The sequence below is a fragment of the Electrona antarctica genome (assembly GCF_951216825.1).
Source record: "Electrona antarctica genome assembly, chromosome: 7".
Classification (NCBI taxonomy): Eukaryota; Metazoa; Chordata; class Actinopteri; order Myctophiformes; family Myctophidae; genus Electrona; species Electrona antarctica.
In genome coordinates, this window is record NC_136812.1 from 27,509,963 (window position 1) to 27,529,366 (window position 19,404).

General features: G+C 43.3%; 1 protein-coding gene across 1 annotated transcript in view; it reads right to left on the bottom strand.

The window, feature by feature from the left end:
• Window positions 1-19,404, bottom strand: part of raver2 (ribonucleoprotein, PTB-binding 2) — a 107,928-nt gene that overhangs the window by 37,126 nt on the left and 51,398 nt on the right. The window contains exons 3-4 of the mRNA XM_079504940.1: window positions 16,122-16,429; window positions 12,892-13,056 (exon numbers count right to left, since the gene is read on the bottom strand). Of these exons, the coding sequence (XP_079361066.1) occupies window positions 12,892-13,056; window positions 16,122-16,429 (473 nt within the window). The remainder of the gene's footprint in view (window positions 1-12,891; window positions 13,057-16,121; window positions 16,430-19,404) is intronic.

Below are 19,404 nucleotides of genomic sequence, written 5' to 3' on the forward strand. Positions count from 1 at the left end.
TTACAATAAACCTTATGCTTTCAAAGTCTTTAATCAGCTGTACACAGACATGGAAGCAAAATAAATAAATATATACATTTCTCACAACTGAAATTATTTTTCAGGCCAAGTCCCAATTAATATGCGATTTGTGAAGCGGTGTGAAGAGGGCGCCCACACTAGCGCTCTGTTTTCCTAAATTATTAGCACAATAGAATATGCAAAATCAGTATAATCATTCTAAACATTGTTGTTTAGAATGTTCCTAACCATTGCTTTTATGAAATATACAAGACCATTGGAGTTTTATGAAAGATGTTCTTGTACATGAATTCTATTGCTGATTTGACCAATTCAAATACTCTTTAATCTTTATCTTTAAATTATTATCTATGCCTAGGCCTAGGGCTTGACTTAACTAGCCTGGCTTGGCCACACTAATATCACACACACACAGTTTTATGAAAGATGTTCTTGTACATGAATTCTATTGCTGATTTGACCAATTCAAATACTCTTTAATCTTTATCTTTAAATTATTATCTAGGCCTAGGCCTAGGCCTAGGGCTTGACTTAACTAGCCTGGCTTGGCCATACTAATATCACACACACTGTGTGGGATATGCCGAAGGCAATTTATTTTTTGCCACTGGCAGATTCGCGTCTGGCCACTGCGAGGCTATGACTGCCATGGTGTACTGTAGCAGTGTTAATTAACCACTTAGACACCTTTAAAAACAAGACCTGAGTTTCACTGTACTTGTTAAATTATTTTTCCATTTACAGCAAATCTGAACGGTGATAGAAATCCTTCTATCACCGTTATATTTGACATACAGTATACAGTAATCAAAAAAGCGCATTCTTATCCTCAGCAACACTCTGAATCAAGTTAATGGGTGGTTGAGCGATAGTAAACAATGGTCATTTCCCCTATAAACATACATAGATAGATATACATAGTATATGAACTGTATACAGTATACCCTACTGTACACAGGTGTATGTATACTACACAGTAGTATTCTAGGGTGAACGTGTCATATCGGCTATTGTTGGTGAAAGAAATTGTTGCAGAGGGAGAAAAGCAGGGGCATAATATAGAACCCTGGGGGACTCCAGTTAAGGGAAATTGAGTCTCTATTCATTACAATGGTGGGGGTGGAACGGAGCGGAGCACTTCCTGCTCCGTTCTGTTGTTGTGATCGGCACTTTGGAATACTTTTCAACACTACAACAAGCGATTACACCGTTTTAAAGTGGATTTTCATGACAAGAAACTTAGTGGTCGGTGCAGTGGCTGTTCAAAGGTAACTTTAAACTTAGGCAGTCTAGCCTAAAAGACGGCCGTAAATGGTCCGCAGTTAACCTGTTAACAAAACGTAATAAAGGGTTTAAGTGGTAAAATAGAGGATTCTTGGTTTTTTTCGACAAAATGTTTGTACCAGTGAGAAAAGTGTGCTTGCTAGAATTTGGTTTCCCGCTACACTGACAAAATACATGGACATGAAGATGCTGTACAGTACAAGGACCTCCGTCTCTTTTAAGGCAGACACTATAAGCCATTGATCTGTGCCCGTGCCTCTAATGTGACTGGCATTCTCTCCCTCATTTCACCTTCCTTCATTCATCAGCCTGTCTCTCCCTACAACTTTCCATCTATCCCAAGTTCCCAACACAGTTCCAAAGTATTCCATCAGTCACTGTGCTATCATTCACTCCACAAAGAAATGTAAGGTAAACCGCACACTGGATCATGCTCCAAAGCTTTAAAAGGTTTCTTTAGGTTCCTTACACCATTGGACCTGACTTTCCGAGCCGCTCGGCTGTTCATCAGACACTGCAGTACACACACATGCACCTATATACCATACATGTTGTGCCGGGTCAGCTGACCAGTAGCCTGGAACTCACCTATGCTTCTTATGGCATAGGCAGCTCCCGGCAGGATCCGCCGGCAGAAACTATGCGCAGCTGCTAGACATGAGACTAATTCATTAGAGAGGAGTGTGTGTGTGTATATGTGTGCGTGTGTGTCAATTTAACAAAGGTGCAGACGATCAGAAATAAGCAGAGAGTGAGTGATGTTTGCGCTACTCTATGCCGAATTGAAGTGGACTCGGACCCAGACTTTTTTTTTTCTCCCTGGAAATAAAAACGTCTGGGTTTCCGAGGCTAGCTGACCAGTGACACAGCTGGCACCCATAACACCATCAATCATCAATCATAAAATATGCAGCGTAATGCCCATCATGGCATTGATAGAATAGAACTCCCAATTATGACATTAATCACCTATTTTTTTTAAACATCTCACTCCATCCCTTTGTTGTATCACTTCATCTCTCCATCCCCCGCTCCATTCCACTATTAGGGCTGACATTCTCTCCATCCATCCATCCATCCATCCATCCATCCATCCATCCATCCCTCTAATAGATCTGACATTTGAAAAACTCTCCTCCTCTTATCATCCACTGCCTACATGTTGGTTTCTCCCCCACCCCATTACAGCTGACATTCGTCATGGTCAGCTCCGCCTCCATGCACCTCTCATGGGCTGACTCACACTTAAACACTGCCGGGGAAGGGCCCTTCACGGAAGCACTGTGAAATCTTCAATGTAAATTCAACCCTGAGATTGTGCAATTGGTAATATTTTACAGTCAAGAGATAAATGAACACAGAGGATTGGACTGTGCTGTAATTCTATGGCATGGTGAGGGGGTGCACGGGGGTGCAGGTTAAGTGCACTGTGCAGGCGATGAGTGGAGCACGTGGCCAGTGTTCAGTGGCCTCCGCGGAGGTAATAGATTGACGGTACATCAGCAGGATTTATTAAAGTGCCCTTCAGATCCATCAGGAGTGAGTATGACGCACGATGCAAAGTCTCAGACCACCTTCTATATAGGTTTTACCTGGTGGAATAGTATGTTATCTCAACCGGGCAACTTGCTAATTCGAATTTGTGTTATTTGTTCGATCGAAATAAGAAACTAAATGTAACCGAAAGAAGAATATTAAAAGCAGTTATAGTGTACAAACATTAAAAGCAGTCATAGTGGAGTAACCCGTGATGCTGCTTCACACTGGCAGATGCAGATACGAAGCTACACAGCGTATACATAGCTTTGTATCTTTGTATAGAAGTTGAAAATAGCTCAACGTTTCTGTAGCTTTGAAGCTGTTGTAGCTTTTGCAGCAGCTACAAACATTGCATGTATCTGTGTAGCTTCATGTCGCTGCAGGCTTCCATTGAAAATTAATGGTAGACTGTATCTTTGTATCTGCCCGTGTGAACGCAGCATTAGCAGAGCACATGGGCTCTAATGCCTGACGGTGACTCGTGAGTCCCCGGTTTGATTCCCAGCCAGAAGAGTATCAAATGAAGGCTCAGAACCCATATGGCTCAGTGCCATGTTTTTAATTGTATTCATCATTTTGTTACTGATGTTGAATTATAATTGATTGTGTGGGTTTATCAGTTTTGGTGCTATCTGGTGGATCTGTATACATAGCTAAAGTTGTGCGCAAACACGGATAAGGGACCCAAAGTCAACAGCTACGTCATGCCAAACCCGCCCGCCACTGCACCGCCGTCCTACCCACTGCACTCACACGGCAGTGACGTCACCGACTTACCCCCCGCGTCGTTCCAGATCTATCTCCTCATGTCGCGCCGATCGTCGAGCCTCAACACCACCCGCGGAACAATGGTCATTGCATTGCCACCATCTTCCGTGCATTATGTATTTTCCAGTCCCACCACGGACTCACGCGCGTGTGCGTGTGTAGTTTGATTTCAGCATCACTAATCAAAATAATACAAAACAATACAACACATAATAATAATAACCCATCCGTTACTACATGTGCAGGGCACAATACTGGGTTTAATAACACAGCTGAAACATGAAGTGGAGTCTGTCAACTCCCGCAATTTCCTTCTTCCCATATTGCGCTGCAACTAGGGTTGGGATTCGTTAGGATTTTAACGTTTCCGGATCCTTCCCGGATCCCTCTTAACGGTTCCGGTTCCTAACGGTTCCCTTAACGGATCCTAATATTATTTTTTTCCCCTTTTTTTCTAAACTTCACCACCACCACCACCAGCTAGACACCACAACAATATCATTGTTGTGTAATTTAATATGAAGGACCTCTTACCCTAATGGAAACAAGCCATAGTGCTTTCTTGGATTATAAAATCCTCTTAGCAGACCTTGTATTGAACTGTAGGCTACGTTCCTGTGCTTTTTTCTGCAAACTGTTTATAAAGTAATCAATCTATGGAGGTATATGCACCTAAACGCTGGGCTCTCAACAGCCACGCGATTAATTTAGAGCCAAATCAAAAGCAGTTGAGTTGCTTATAAATTGTAAAAATAAGTGCAGACAAATTGACTTGGCTCTATAGTTAACGTGATTCATAAAATATCAGACAGAAAGACGTTGAGTCATTGGCGTTCTAAATTAACACCATTAACAACAGTTGTACAATACGCCTAATGAAAAGCTCTGTAGACGTTAGTAGTTTTTATTTTCTATTACGTTACTAGCCTGGGGAAAGTGAACGAGCCTTGCATCATCATCATCCCCCACCGGCTGTGGTGGAGCTGCGGGGAGTGCAGGCACGGCTTTCCGCATGGCTCACAAACGCGATGTGCCGCCCTAGATTATTCTCGTGAGTTGTGGACTCGTGTAGCCAGGGAACTATCGCATGTATTGCACTTGCGTGCTCAGCCTCAGAGTCATTTCCCTCTCTGTTAACCACACTTTGGAGATCTCTTCGACATACTGTCCCAGTCCCACTCGCTCCGCGGCGGTCGCTAAATGCACAGAACAGTGGGCGTATCCTCCCCGACCCCACTCACTCATGCACTCATGTAGGTGGGGTGACATCACCCCAGGCTCTGCTTGCTTGCATGCACAGACACAGCGGAGCGAAATGACGACTGATAAGAACCGTTTGGGGAACCGCTAATAAAAAAACGATGGAACCGGCTCCGGATCCGCAATGTCGGAACCGGGTCTGAAATGGACCCGGTTCCGAATCCCAACCCTAGCTGCAACGTAACTCTAGGATGAGCCGCCCAAAGGGTGGCGAAATTCTAGTATCTTACGAACCAATTCATGTGTATAGTCACACGCATGCGTACGTGCATGTGCACACGCACTGATGCACGCACGCACTGATTCACGCACGCACGCACGCACTGACGCACGCACGCACGCACGCACGCACGCACGCACGCACGCACGCACGCACGCACGCACGCACGCACACACACACACACACACACACACACACACACACACACACACACGCTCACGAAATGCTGAACCATAGGTCAACGCCTGCTGGCTCTGCAACAGTGTTGCAACATGAGCTAAACGCCCACAAAGCATCAAGGGACCCAGATGATGTACGTGTATTGATTTCTGTGTGGGAGCAGGCCAGAGGGGTGGAGCTAAAATTGGAGTATACAGTAGATGGCAGATGCGAGTGAGTGATGCCCAAATGGACATGCGGGGGAGGATGAATATAATGGATTAAGGTGCAATATATATAGGCAGAACCGACTGTGACAGATAAAATTAAATAGAAATATAAATTAGAAAATTAAATAAAGAAAACATATGCATGGTTGTACTGTATGGGAAACGTGGGGAAATTTACATTGAAGATTTCACAGTGCTTCCGTGAAGGGCCCTTCCCCGGCAGTGTTTAAGTGTGAGTGCTAGGTCCTCATTCACAACGAAAATGTACGCCCAGGGGCCCGTTTCACGAAACTTGGATTAGAGATTAAACCGGGATTTAACAGATATCCTGTTTTAATATATCCTGGATCAGCGATTAACCGGTTTCATGAAAGCTGGTTAATCTTGCCAGATTAATTTTGCCAGTTAACCTGGATATGTTGAGGCTTGATTCAGTTTCATGAAAGTAATGCCACACTAGTTACCATGGAAACTAATGCTGTGGACCAGGCTAATAGCCAGGTTTAACCTAATCCTGATGTCTTTACTGTTCATTAAGCAGTCAATCTGATCACAAACCAATGATTTTTTTCCACACTTATTCAATTATTATGGGTTTATGTTGCCTTGTTTTAATTGGTCTGCATTAAAGGACTAAAGGTGAAAACATTACTAAATATTACCATTACTCATTGTTTTACAACATATTACCATTGTAACATTTCACCCACTATTGGACCCATGACGATGGACCCATCACGATGCTACAATATCATTATGCTTACAATATTAAGAATTCTGTTACATTTATTATGACGATTTCATTATGAAGTTTTAAGTTAAGAGTAGTGGTAAAATGTAGACTATATTTTTGGGGTAGTTAATCATTCAGTCTATCCACTATTGAGAGTATTTTCTCTCTTTAATTACAGCAGCAGTATTTATTTTAGAAGCTTAAGTCCTTGTATCAGTAAGTCTGGAATAGATTAGTAAAGATACTGAGATATACAGAAGGGGCAGTAATGCAACTATTAAGGATGCCAACTGCCATAATACCCCACGAAGAAGAAGGATCTCTAAATCTGTGTTCCACCGAATGGGTCTAGAGAGGAAAAGCCAGGCTCTGCATTCAGCCAGGCTTTATGATCCTGGCTCGATAAATCCACCCATTCTAAGCCTTGCTTGGCTTTAGTGGAATGGAATAAACGAGGCTGTACAGACCAGGATTTAACAAGCCTGGTTTTGGCTTAAATCCTGGATTAGTTAATCCAAGTTTCGTGAAACAGGCCCCTGGTGTAAAGGAGATCCGTAATGATATCGTATTTATCCGTCCGATCAAGCTGCAGCAATTTCCCATGTTATTCAGCGAAGGTGGTGTAATCACTTCATTTGTGCGGATCGCCTGGTGTACCCTTTCTGCCTCTTTCCCAAGCGATTCGCCTGCTGTCGCCTGGTTTGATGGAACATCCATGCCCATTCCACACCATATAAGGCAACAGGAAATATCGAAATACGTCATCATAGCCTGCACAGATCAAGTTATACAACAGTGAACCGCAATGAGCTTGTAGATCAGTTAATTTTGACAGGCGGGTCTCTGCACGGACAGATCTTCAAGCAAACAGCGTGAGTTATATGTATAATTATAAACGAAACTTGCCAACTTGGCACGCATTGCTTCACTACTTGTTAAATGTCAGAACGTTAATAAGTTAACTGATGTTACAGTTACTTTCACATAATGAGAAAGAAGTTAATTTGTACAGTTCACCACACGACCAAATGCTATATTAAAACTCGGAAATGATAAAAGCCCTTTGAATTGCCATGCACTGCAGGGTTATAAAATCTGATCATTTTCCTTTGGCCTATTTGATTTATTGATTACTGGGGTGATTGAGTCGGATTTGGAAAGCAAATATATGGACACATGGAAACAAACAAATCTAGAGATAGGTGCAGATAAGATAGGTGCTTGCAGCAAAGGCATTATGCCTACAGTACGTGAAACTTTAATTGGCTGAGTCTCTGTCAACATGCTGATCAGCGAGTTACAGTAGGTACTGTAGTAATGATCATCATCAACAGCCTTTCTTATGTCTGTCTGTCCATCATATTTGTGAACAAGCGCGAGGTGAGATGGCTTAAAACTATGATATGACTGGCCGACTTTCAAACACGCTGATGCCATTCAGTAGGCTACGTCACCAACGTCAACGTCAAGTTCACAGAGATGGCCATGAATTCCCACGTAATGTGGGAATCCTCGTAAATGCCTGTCCGCTCACGCTCCGCTCACGATATGAGTGTAAACGCTGTTGTGAATGAGGTCCCTAGTGTCTATAATGTAACTTCCTCGATATGAAATGTTTCATATGGAATTTTCTGTAGTGGTCCAGTAAAATGTATTGTAACAGTGCAGTGTGCGTGTGCGTGTGTGTGTGTGTGTGTGTGTGTGTGTGTGTGTGTGTGTGTGTGTGTGCGAGCGTGCGTGCGTGTGTGTGTGTGTGTGTTGTGGCAAACCTGGGGCCTATTTCACGAAACTTGGATTAGCGATTAAACCTGGATTTAACAGATATCCTGGTTTATTATAGCCTGGATCAGCGATTAACCGGTTTCATGAAAACTGGTTAATCTTGCCAGATTAGTTTGGCCAGTTAACCTGGATATGTTGAGGCTTGATTCGGTTTCATGAAAGCAATGCCACATTAGTTTCCATGGAAACTAATGCTTTGGACTTAACCTGCTCCGGACCAGGCTAACAGCCAGGTTTAACCTAATCCTGATGTCTTTACTGTTCATTAAGCAGTCAAACTGATCACAAACCAATGATGTTTTCCACACTTATTCAATTATTATGGGTTTATGTTTCCGTATTTTTATCGGTCTGCATTAAAGGACTAATTTAAGCACTATATAAAATCAAAGAACCAAAATATATAGGCTGCACAACATTATGACAGCTTGTGAGCTTGTAGATCAGCTACTTTTGGTGAATGTTCCCCAGAATGGGTTTGCTGTCGTTCAAGTGGTTAAGAAGAATTATTATATTATATATATATATTTTTTTTTTTGTAAAAGTGAAAACCACTAAATATTACCATTACGCATTGTTTTACAACATATTACCATTGTAACGTTTCACCCACTATTGAACCCATGACCCACAGTTCACCTGTCTGGACAACAACCCCCTTCCCCAAAGGTAGCTCCCTCAGAGGAGGGAGTTATGGCCAAATATCACAATGCGACAATATCATTATGCTTACAATATTAAGAATTCTGTTTTAAGTTAATAGTAGTGGTAAAATGTAAACTATATTTTTGGGGTAGTTAATCATTCAGTCTATCCACTATTGAGAGTATGTTCTCTCTTTAATTACAGCAGCAGTATTTATTTTAGCAGCTTAAGTCCTTGTCTAAGTCCTTGTATCAGTAAGTCTTGAATAGATTAGTAAAGATACTGAGATATACAGAAGGGGGCAGTAATGGAACTATTAAGGATGCAAACTGCCATAATACCCCATGAAGAAGAAGGATCAGTAAATCTGTGTTCCACCAAATGGGTCTAGAGACAAAAAGCCAGGCTGTCTATTCAGCCAGGCTTTATGATCCTGGCTCGCTAAATCCACCCATTCTAAGCCTCGCTTGGCTTTAGTGGAACGGAATAAACCAGGCTGTACAGAACAGGATTTAACAAGCCTGGTTTTGGCTTAAATCCTGGATTAGTTAATCCAAGTTTCGTGAAATAGGCCCCAGGGGAAACAGCCAGGCCTATTCCCCACAGAAGGAGGCTGGGGGAGGTGATAGAGGGAGTATATTACCCTGTACAGGTATTGCAGCCAATGGGAGCCTGGACATGGACGCACCTGCAGCCAGTAAGGCAATCAACAGAAGCTTTTAAATAGCCGACGCCCAAGCTCAGCTGATTCAGTTTGGACTAATGGAGGAGTGAGGAAGCAGGAATCACTCATGAGGAGGCTGGTATGATGGATATCTCACAAGTGAGTACAAGATTTAACTCAAACCTTTGGACCCACTTGGATGTGCTGTGGGTGTATTGTGGCTCACCTGGTCTCGTTCGCTCTCCCTCCCTCCTAGGCCGACTGAACTCCACAAGGGAGAGCCTACAGCACTCTCCACCCCCTGAATACAGTATAGTCACTAGCTCTCTCTCTGCTCTGCCCACAGGACTGTGCATAGAAGCCCAAGCCCCAGACAGGAGGAACCCTAAGTTTAAGTTTTGCCCCGTTTTCCCCTTTCCCCTAATAAAAGACAATTTAAGTTACATGTTGACTCTGACTCTGAGCCTCTATTTTATTGTGAATCCCGGGCGTACAGCCAGTGGAACTGCTCAGCCTGGTATTCCTAAACGTAACCTCAGTAAAACTATCCCTAACCATAAACTTTTTTCTAACCTTATTCTCAGTAAAACAAATACAAGAATACAAGAACTGCCCCACCGAATGGTCGGCGTGAGGTCAGCGTAAAAAAACGAGGGCGAGCGTGTCTTAAGGTGAGCATTCCGGATACCCGTGCGTGCGTGCGTGCGTGCGTTTCCCAGCAGGTTCAGCATAAATGCTGATTTGACAGTCCTGTGACACTAGGTGCGTTTCCATAAAGCCTTTTTTTTGCGCATTAAGGTTCTTTCGCAAAATCTCCTGGATGGAAACACCTCAAAATGCGCATAAATCTTGCATTTTTCGCAAAAACACTTTTTCGCAAGAAGGTGGCGGATTTTGGGGCTATATCGAAAAAGTGAAATGCGCAAATGGGTTATGGAAACACTTGCGGAAAATATTTCTAATTAGAAAGCATTGAACTCGCATTATATCGCTTTTAACAGAACAAACACACGCGATGGTGAGTATAGTGGACTTGTGGAGTGATCGAACGGGAGGGTGGGTGGGATGTGGATACATAAATTATTAAATTTACACACTCGAGTCTCGAAGCCTCTGTCTGCAGGCTGAGGCTCTTTTGCTCTCCCCGGTGAGGGCGTTCGCCGTTGATCATGAAGTTAGATCCGTGATATTTCTCCTAAACAGCTCGGAACGAAACGGACGAGAGGAGACTAGTCAAAATGGAAATGTACTGTCAAGTCGCAGGGCAGGGGTCCCGATCGTCCTTGTACTTTGAAAACGAAACTATACCAGCCCCTGTCTAGACAAAAACACACGCCTATTTATTTAACAGACAGCCTGTTTGAAAGACAGTGGCCAATCTGGACAGCGGACTTCATGCAGACCAACTTGAATAGCCTAAAAGAACGTCAAATGCACCGTGGTGAAGAACAAATCAGAGGTGTGTGTGTGTGTGTGTGTGTGTGTGTGTGTGTGTGTGTGTGTGTGTGTGTGTGTGTGTGTGTGTGTGTGTGTGTGTGTGTGTGTGTGTGTGTGTGTGTGTGTGTGTGTGTCATGATCAAATGGAAACACCTCAAAATGCGCATAAATCTTGCATTTTTCGCAAAAACACTTTTTCGCAAGAAGGTGGCGGATTTTGGGGCTATATCGAAAAAGTTAAATGCGCAAATGGGTTATGGAAACACTTGCGGAAAATATTTCTAATTAGAAAGCATTGAACTCGCATTATATCGCTTTTAACAGAACAAACACACGATGGTGAGTATAGTGGACTTGTGGAGTGATCGAACGGGAGGGTGGGTGGGATGTGGATACATAAATTATTAAATTTACACACTCGAGTCTCGAAGCCTCTGTCTGCAGGCTGAGGCTCTTTTGCTCTCCCCGGTGAGGGCGTTCGCCGTTGATCATGAAGTTAGATCGGTGATATTTCTCCTAAACAGCTCGGAACGAAACGGACGAGAGGAGACTAGTCAAAATGGAAATGTACTGTCAAGTCGCAGGGCAGGGGTCCCGATCGTCCTTGTACTTTGAAAACGAAACTATACCAGCCCCTGTCTAGACAAAAACACACGCCTATTTATTTAACAGACAGCCTGTTTGAAAGACAGTGGCCAATCTGGACAGCGGACTTCATGCAGACCAACTTGAATAGCCTAAAAGAACGTCAAATGCACCGTGGTGAAGAACAAATCAGAGGTGTGTGTGTGTGTGTGTGTGTGTGTGTGTGTGTGTGTGTGTGTGTGTGTGTGTGTGTGTGTGTGTGTGTGTGTGTGTGTGTGTGTGTGTGTGTGTGTGTGTGTGTGTGTGTGTGTGTGTGTGTGTGTGTGTCATGATCAAATGGAAACACCTCAAAATGCGCATAAATCTTGCATTTTTCGCAAAAACACTTTTTCGCAAGAAGGTGGCGGATTTTGGGGCTATATCGAAAAAGTTAAATGCGCAAATGGGTTATGGAAACACTTGCGGAAAATATTTCTAATTAGAAAGCATTGAACTCGCATTATATCGCTTTTAACAGAACAAACACACGATGGTGAGTATAGTGGACTTGTGGAGTGATCGAACGGGAGGGTGGGTGGGATGTGGATACATAAATTATTAAATTTACACACTCGAGTCTCGAAGCCTCTGTCTGCAGGCTGAGGCTCTTTTGCTCTCCCCGGTGAGGGCGTTCGCCGTTGATCATGAAGTTAGATCGGTGATATTTCTCCTAAACAGCTCGGAACGAAACGGACGAGAGGAGACTAGTCAAAATGGAAATGTACTGTCAAGTCGCAGGGCAGGGGTCCCGATCGTCCTTGTACTTTGAAAACGAAACTATACCAGCCCCTGTCTAGACAAAAACACACGCCTATTTATTTAACAGACAGCCTGTTTGAAAGACAGTGGCCAATCTGGACAGCGGACTTCATGCAGACCAACTTGAATAGCCTAAAAGAACGTCAAATGCACCGTGGTGAAGAACAAATCAGAGGTGTGTGTGTGTGTGTGTGTGTGTGTGTGTGTGTGTGTGTGTGTGTGTGTGTGTGTGTGTGTGTGTGTGTGTGTGTGTGTGTGTGTGTGTGTGTGTGTGTGTGTGTGTGTGTGTGTGTGTGTGTGTGTGTGTGTCATGATCAAATAATCGTGTAAGATTATCCTGTAGTGTGTGATGCAGATGCTATCAGATTTCAGACATCAAACGGTAAAATAAATGTGAGATAATATGCGCCTCTCTGCGCGTCTCACTTGACTGGCAAAATAGCGCCATCTAGGCCTACTGCTTATTTAATATCTCCAAAGAAGCGCATTTTGTCAGTGGATGGAAACAAGAAAAATACGCTTTTCTTTTTTCGAATTACTTACTTATTCGCTTCCTATTTTCGAAATGTTTTGATGGAAACCCACCTACTGTTGTCAGCAACCAATGGTAGCAGCAATGCCGTCGTTGCTATGACATCTCCACTCAAAACTACATAATGTCCTGGTGGCCTGTGTGTATTTATATTCTTGGACACGCACGCACACACACACAGTCGCACACACACACACACACACACACACGCTAACATAATGCACAAATCCTCACCTGGCAGAAGACAGGCTTGTATGTGTCAGAGAAGAGCTGGATCAGTTCTTCAGAATCAAAGAGGTCCAGAGGCAGCCTGTCCACACACACACACCTAGAATGGAGATGCTGCTCCTGGGTCAGCTGGTTCACGTCCATCCACTGCACCATCAGTGACCTCTCGCCCTGTGGGACACCATTACACAGGTTCTCTTGCAGTAGATTGGAACGTTTCCTTTATGGGGTGCAACATTTAATCCAACCAATCGAGTTGATCAGTTATAAAAGATTATCGATTTGAACATTTTGTTATTTAAGATTCTGCCTCTCTCCATTTTTAAAATATAGTAGGGTTGAGAGCTTGTAGATTGACACCTTTGTATGACAAAGTATACAATATGGCTTAAGTGGTTAATAATGCTAATACATTTGTTGATTATGATACATCAGTTAAATTAATTGATAAATTAAAATTAAAATTATAACCAAATATTTTGCTTCCCAATCATTGTTTTAATCGTATAACTAATCAATGGAATAATGGCTAAGGAAATAATCGATAATTACATTCCTAATTTCCCTTATTTTCCCTTATCCCAATGTTGACAGCTTTGTCATAATGTAGGTTGTCGTGCTGCATTATGAATTTCTCTGTATTTTAAATTTAAAATTTAAATGGGCACATGAATTCCACAACTCAAATAATAAAAAATAATGTATTTTTGTTCTATTTTTGTGCTTATTTATTTTATGGCTTAATTGCAAAATACTGCTCTTCCATATAATGAGAAACGGCTCCAGCGCACTGTTGGGGCTCAACTGACAGCTCCTATCGTCAAATTAATTAATTGTTCTCTTTCCTCACCTCTGTCAAGCTTTGAGTCTTGACATAGCTGTCTTTTATACTAATTATAAATAAACACCACTTGTTGTAAGGCATTGTCAAACTTTACAGCACATTAACGTTTTTCTAATCCTTAGTGACTTGTAAGGTAGGGCTTGAGAGTGGACTACTTGTGAGTGTACATACCAACGGGACTAGGGTCTGTTTGGTTATACTTACATTTGTACATGAACGATACCATATAATTATAATGTGGCAGTTCAGCCTGCCACTGAGACTGAATTCAACACAGGGTTAAAGTTTGAGGTATTATTTGTGTTGCAGAGTGATATTTGTTATTTTGACTTTTGTATATTGTGTGGTGCTTGCTTGATTACTGATTGGTGGCTCCATTGTAGGGAGCTGCACCTACCAACTGTGGGTTTGTGTAGGGGACATGCCATCTGTGTGTGTGTGTGTGTGTGTGTGTGTGTAGAGAGAGAACTCTGATTATAAATATGTGGGTGAATTATGGATAATGTGTAATTTAAATGTGAATTATACAAGTGTTAAAGTATTGTCTCTGGACATGGGGCTGTTATAATTGTGGAATCAATTAGGGGTTGGTATGGTCCAGTCACAGTGGGAGGGGCCTAGCCTATATATAAGAAGGGGGACCTGCCACTGTGGATCAGTCGATGTAGGGCTGTAGACCAGGAGGGCCAACCTATTCACCCATGTATATAGTTTTGCTGTGTTTTGTTAAAACACAATTTTTGTCACTTCGGGACACAAGGTGAATAAAACGTTTGATATTGCTAACAAGGACTCTGACTTGCTATCTTGGGGTAATTTTGAACCTTTTTGAGTCTTGAATCTAATGCCTTTTTGGGCCCATACTACCTCGCACTGAGCAAAGTGTGACATATACCTTCAAGGCCTGGCCTGATCCAATCCTCCGAACCCCTCCCGCTCAATAAAATACCCCAGCGTTCCACACATCCTAGACTCTTCTCCTGGCCTCCAAACTGTGGAATAAACTCCCCATTCCACTTTCCAGTCAGAACGGCAGACTCACTCCCAATTTTACGCCATAATCTGAAGACTAATTTCTTCAGACTCCACCTTACCCTCTAGCACAGGGAGCACAAAAGCTGTGCAGGTAGATCACATGACATGCCCCTAAATAATATTTAATTTAAGTATAAAATAACTATTTTTGGCATCTGCCACTTAATTGATTGATCAAAAGGGCCTGTCAACTCAAGCCCACAATGCAATATTGTGTTTTCAAGAGTGTTGCTGTTCACATAAACGTTGACACCTTTTGTTTCCATTGATGCTAGCAATGGACCAATATTTGGCATATCTTGGTCAATTGTTTTTTTTCTTTTTGTTTTTTTTGTCACAAATGTTAATGTGATTTAGATGGCATTAGACATAATTGATTACCTGGTCAGCAATAGTTTCAATTGTACAGAATGTTATTTAGTTAGTTGCTATGGAATCCTAGTTTCTCTGAGGCACTAAAATGTTCTCTCTGCACTCTATGCAATTATTTACCTTGTTTGACTAGAGTTCTTGTTTACTCTGTATCCAATCTATTTATCCGAGTTCTGTTTATCCAATCTCATGCTTGTAAGTCGCTCTGGCTAAATCACTCTGGCTAAATTATGAACAGTTTAAACACTTAAGCACTATTTTGGTTTTTCAGCCATTCAAAAATAGCTAGTCTACAAGCTCAGCTATTATTAAACGATGTTGATATAATGTCCCCTCTTATGCCTGATTTATACTACAGTAGGTGGTGTGCTGTATAACTGAGGCTTTATGGGGGTCTCTGGCATAAAGTATTTCAAATAGGGTGTCCGTGGACCAAAACATATCAATTTCACCCCATTCGACTGGTATCATGTATTGAATCGGCGAAATCATCCGTTATCAGCACGTTTGAATTGTGCCAAAATGTCCATACTGGCATCCTCACTGTTCAGTATGTCATTATCTGCGATTGTAGCATTGTCATTATCACTGATGTCCTGACGGAGGCGCGCCGTGTCTGGTGGCCATGAGCTACGTGAGGCACCGCCGAGCGAGGCGCTAGCCGAGCGAGTCGCCGTGCCGAGCGTTGCGAAGGCCACCAGACCCGACTCAGCGCCGTCCGAGTTACGTCCTGATAGGCAGAGAATAGTATATATTAGTAGCTCCTAGTTCCATGCACCGACAATAGTTGGAAATGACACGTCCACCAGGGGGAAACCTTGACCAGGCTATGTGGTGAGGATGCCAGTATGGACATTTTGGCACCATTCAAACGTGCTGATAACGGATGATTTCGCCGTTCCAATGCAGAGATAACGGTCGAATCCGCTGTCAATATTTGACGTCCTCGGCATGAAAATGCTTGAGAACCACTGTGCTGACGTACCTGGGGCTTCCCCAGCAGCTCTGAGCGTGAGCGGGACGCAGAGTCCTTCTTCATGTATTCAACGAAGCCATATCCCTTGGAGTGGCCGCTGAGCTCGCTGTACACCAGGAAGGATCGCTCGATGTTGCCGTAGGTGCGCACCAGCTCCTCAAACTGCTGCGCAGTAAACGTGTGGGGTAGGTTGGTGACACACAGCAGGGAGTCGGTGGGCTGCAGGGCGACCGTGATCGAGCGTCCCCGAACAGTGCTGTGATGGAGGGAGCGGATGGCATCCTGAGCCTGGTCCCCGTTCAGCAAAGTCACAAAGGCTAGAGGACGTGACGGAGTGGATACAGGGAAAAGACAAGACGAAGATATGCACAAACCAACAGACAGACAGACGGGTAGGCAGACAGACAGACGACAAGGAAAGAGATGAGGGAAAAGACAGAAGGAAATGGATCGACAATTAGACATACATAAAGAAACATTTAGAACAGATATACAAAGCCGGCAAGTCACAGAGAACAGATAAAAACAAATGCAAGTGTGAGACAGGAGGAGACAGAACAAGTGGAGAGCACAGTCAAAGACAATCATAAAGACATGCATTTCAGTCACAGACAGACAGACAGACAGACAGAGATACACAGAGAGAAATACAACACATTAGCTAAATATAGGGAGGCACTGGATCGAGGGAATCCAATGTGAGTGTGACACAAACACAATACACATGCACACATTTTGCAGGAGGCAGAATGGGAGTGACAGAGGTCTGTTACTATACAACATTACAACCAGCAAAGCAGGCTCATCTCAGCTGAGGGCTTTTTATTGGGTTTTGAGTGGTCAGAAAGAGGCTTGTTGACCCTTGCACAGCAACGGCCATGGACAGATTCATGGGCTGTGAAATGAGCGGCATTAAATGTATAATGGAATGTGTACATAAACCTTTATTTTGTGTGCGTGCGTGCGTGCGTGCGTGCGTGCGTGCGTGCGTGCGTGCGTGCGTGCGTGTGTGTGTGTGTGTGTGTGCGTGCGTGTGTGTGTGTGTGTGTGTGTGCGCGCGTGCATGCGCGTGTGGGGGTTTGACGTGTATGCATGTGCGTGCGTGCATGGGTGGGTGTGTGCGTTCTCTAGTGTTTGTTAGTACTGTGTGAATTGTATGTCTCAGTGTGGAGAGCATTGAACACTCATCTCAAAAGAAACAAAACATGTTATGATGATAAGCAAACAGCTTAGATGGCAGTAAGCCAAGTTTAGAGTGAGCAAGCAGGCGATAGATAGAGAGAGAGCGATATGAGAATAAAGAGGGGGTGAAAAGAAAAGGGCGAAATCACACTCTTTGGTTCTTACTATATTAATAAAGTGTCTTTACACAGAGGCAAGCCTCAAGCAATACACCATCTAGCCTCGATACCCAGGCTTTAATTATACACCATCTAATGACATAAAACGCCATCTCAGATTCTATGTGCACAATAAATACAGTCCTCGCTGCTGATGAATGTCTGAACTGAAACTTTGGCTGCAGGCATGAAAAAGCACAGGACAATTGTTTTATAATTTCACCCAATTCCTCTCTCTGCAAAGTGGAAACGTGCATTGGTTGCTGTAAGTGCATTGTTACTGATGACAATGTGTACAGTGTCTGAAGTGCTGAATTGGGCCATTTCAATAGCCTATGGCTGTGACTGTCATGTCTAATCAGCTCTGCCGGCTGTTTCAAGCCAGAAAGGCCAGTCTTAGCTGAAAACATGCCCTAGACAGTGTGAAAAATGGAATGTTTCGTTTAATTACAAAATAATATTTTATATAATATTTCATTGGAATTTTACACAGTAATGTGTTTGTATCTGAAATGCATTTATTTGTGTAATGTATTTTAACATTAACATATACCACAATGACAACAGTAACACCATTGTTGTTTTCAAATAGCCTACAACCCTGCAGCATTTTGTTTAAGAGCAACTTCCATGGTTTTCAAATGTTTTGTGCCCAAGACATACAGTACAAAAGGGCAAGTCGGAATCTCAAGGTATACTTGTATTCCTTGCAAAATAGCCTCATATCAAAATAGTAAAATATGCGTGCACGCATCCGCCTGGGTGACGGCAGACTGCTGGTGAGTGCTGGCGCTTTAGCATGGGGGGGTCAGATCAACATGATACAGTATGGAATGAATTCTGCACTGGCCATATATGGAGCGTGTCTTGAGTGCACAGGGTTTGATGAGGTCATGTCAGAACAGGTCAGCTCCATATATGGAGATCTAAGGGTGGCAGTGGGGGCAGTGTCTTGAGTGTACAGTGTTTGATGAGGTCAGATCACATATGTAATGAATTCTGTATTGGCCATATATGGAGCGTGTCATGAGGCGAGACTGACGACTCTCTCTCTCGCAGTGTCTCTCTCTCCTCTCTCTCTCTCTGTATCTCACTCCTCTCTCGTCTCTACTGTGAATCTGTTTTTCTCCATGTCTTGTCCTTTTCCTCATCACAGTCACTTCTCTGCTTCCAATGATTCCCTTCTGTCTTTGTCTTTCTCTCCTTCTTCTCCCTTGTCTGTCCGCATCAGAATAAATCCCCCCACTTCCCCCCACGTCTGAATATTTCTCTCTCTGTATCCTCCCTCTGTCTTCCACATTTCATCATTGCACATGTAGGCTACGCTTTTCTGTCACTCTCCGTCTCTCCCTCCCTCTCTGTATTTCTTTTCTCCTTTCTTCCGTACTGCCCCTCCACTCAAATCAATTACCCTCGTCCTATGCACGCACAACGCGCGCGCACACACACACACACACACACACACACACACACACACACACACACACTCTCTCTATGCCAAGCTGAGAGCCTAATCTCTTTTTAACCCACTAAGTACACTAGCTAACATTAGGCTTTATGAGGATATGGTTGGAATATGGGCTGGGTGCTACTCTAAAGCTCCCTCTCATTGTTGTTTCCTACAGCACAATACAGCCGGAGGGGTGGGTGTGGGACCAAAGTGAAACCCTGTTCAATTCTTTCTCTGCGAGCGAGAGAGAGAGAGAGAGAGAGGAGAGAGAGAGAGAGAGGAGAGAGAGAGAGAGAGAGAGAGAGAGGAGAGAGAGAGAGAGAGAGAGAGAGAGAGGAGAGAGAGAGAGAGAGAGAGGAGAGAGAGAGAGAGAGAGAGAGAGAGAGAGAGAGAGAGAGAGAGAGAGAGAGAGAGAGAGAGAGAGAGAGAGAGAGAGAGAGAGAGAGAGAGAGAGAGAGAGAGAGAGGAGAGAGAGAGAGGAGAGAGAGAGAGAGAGAGAGAG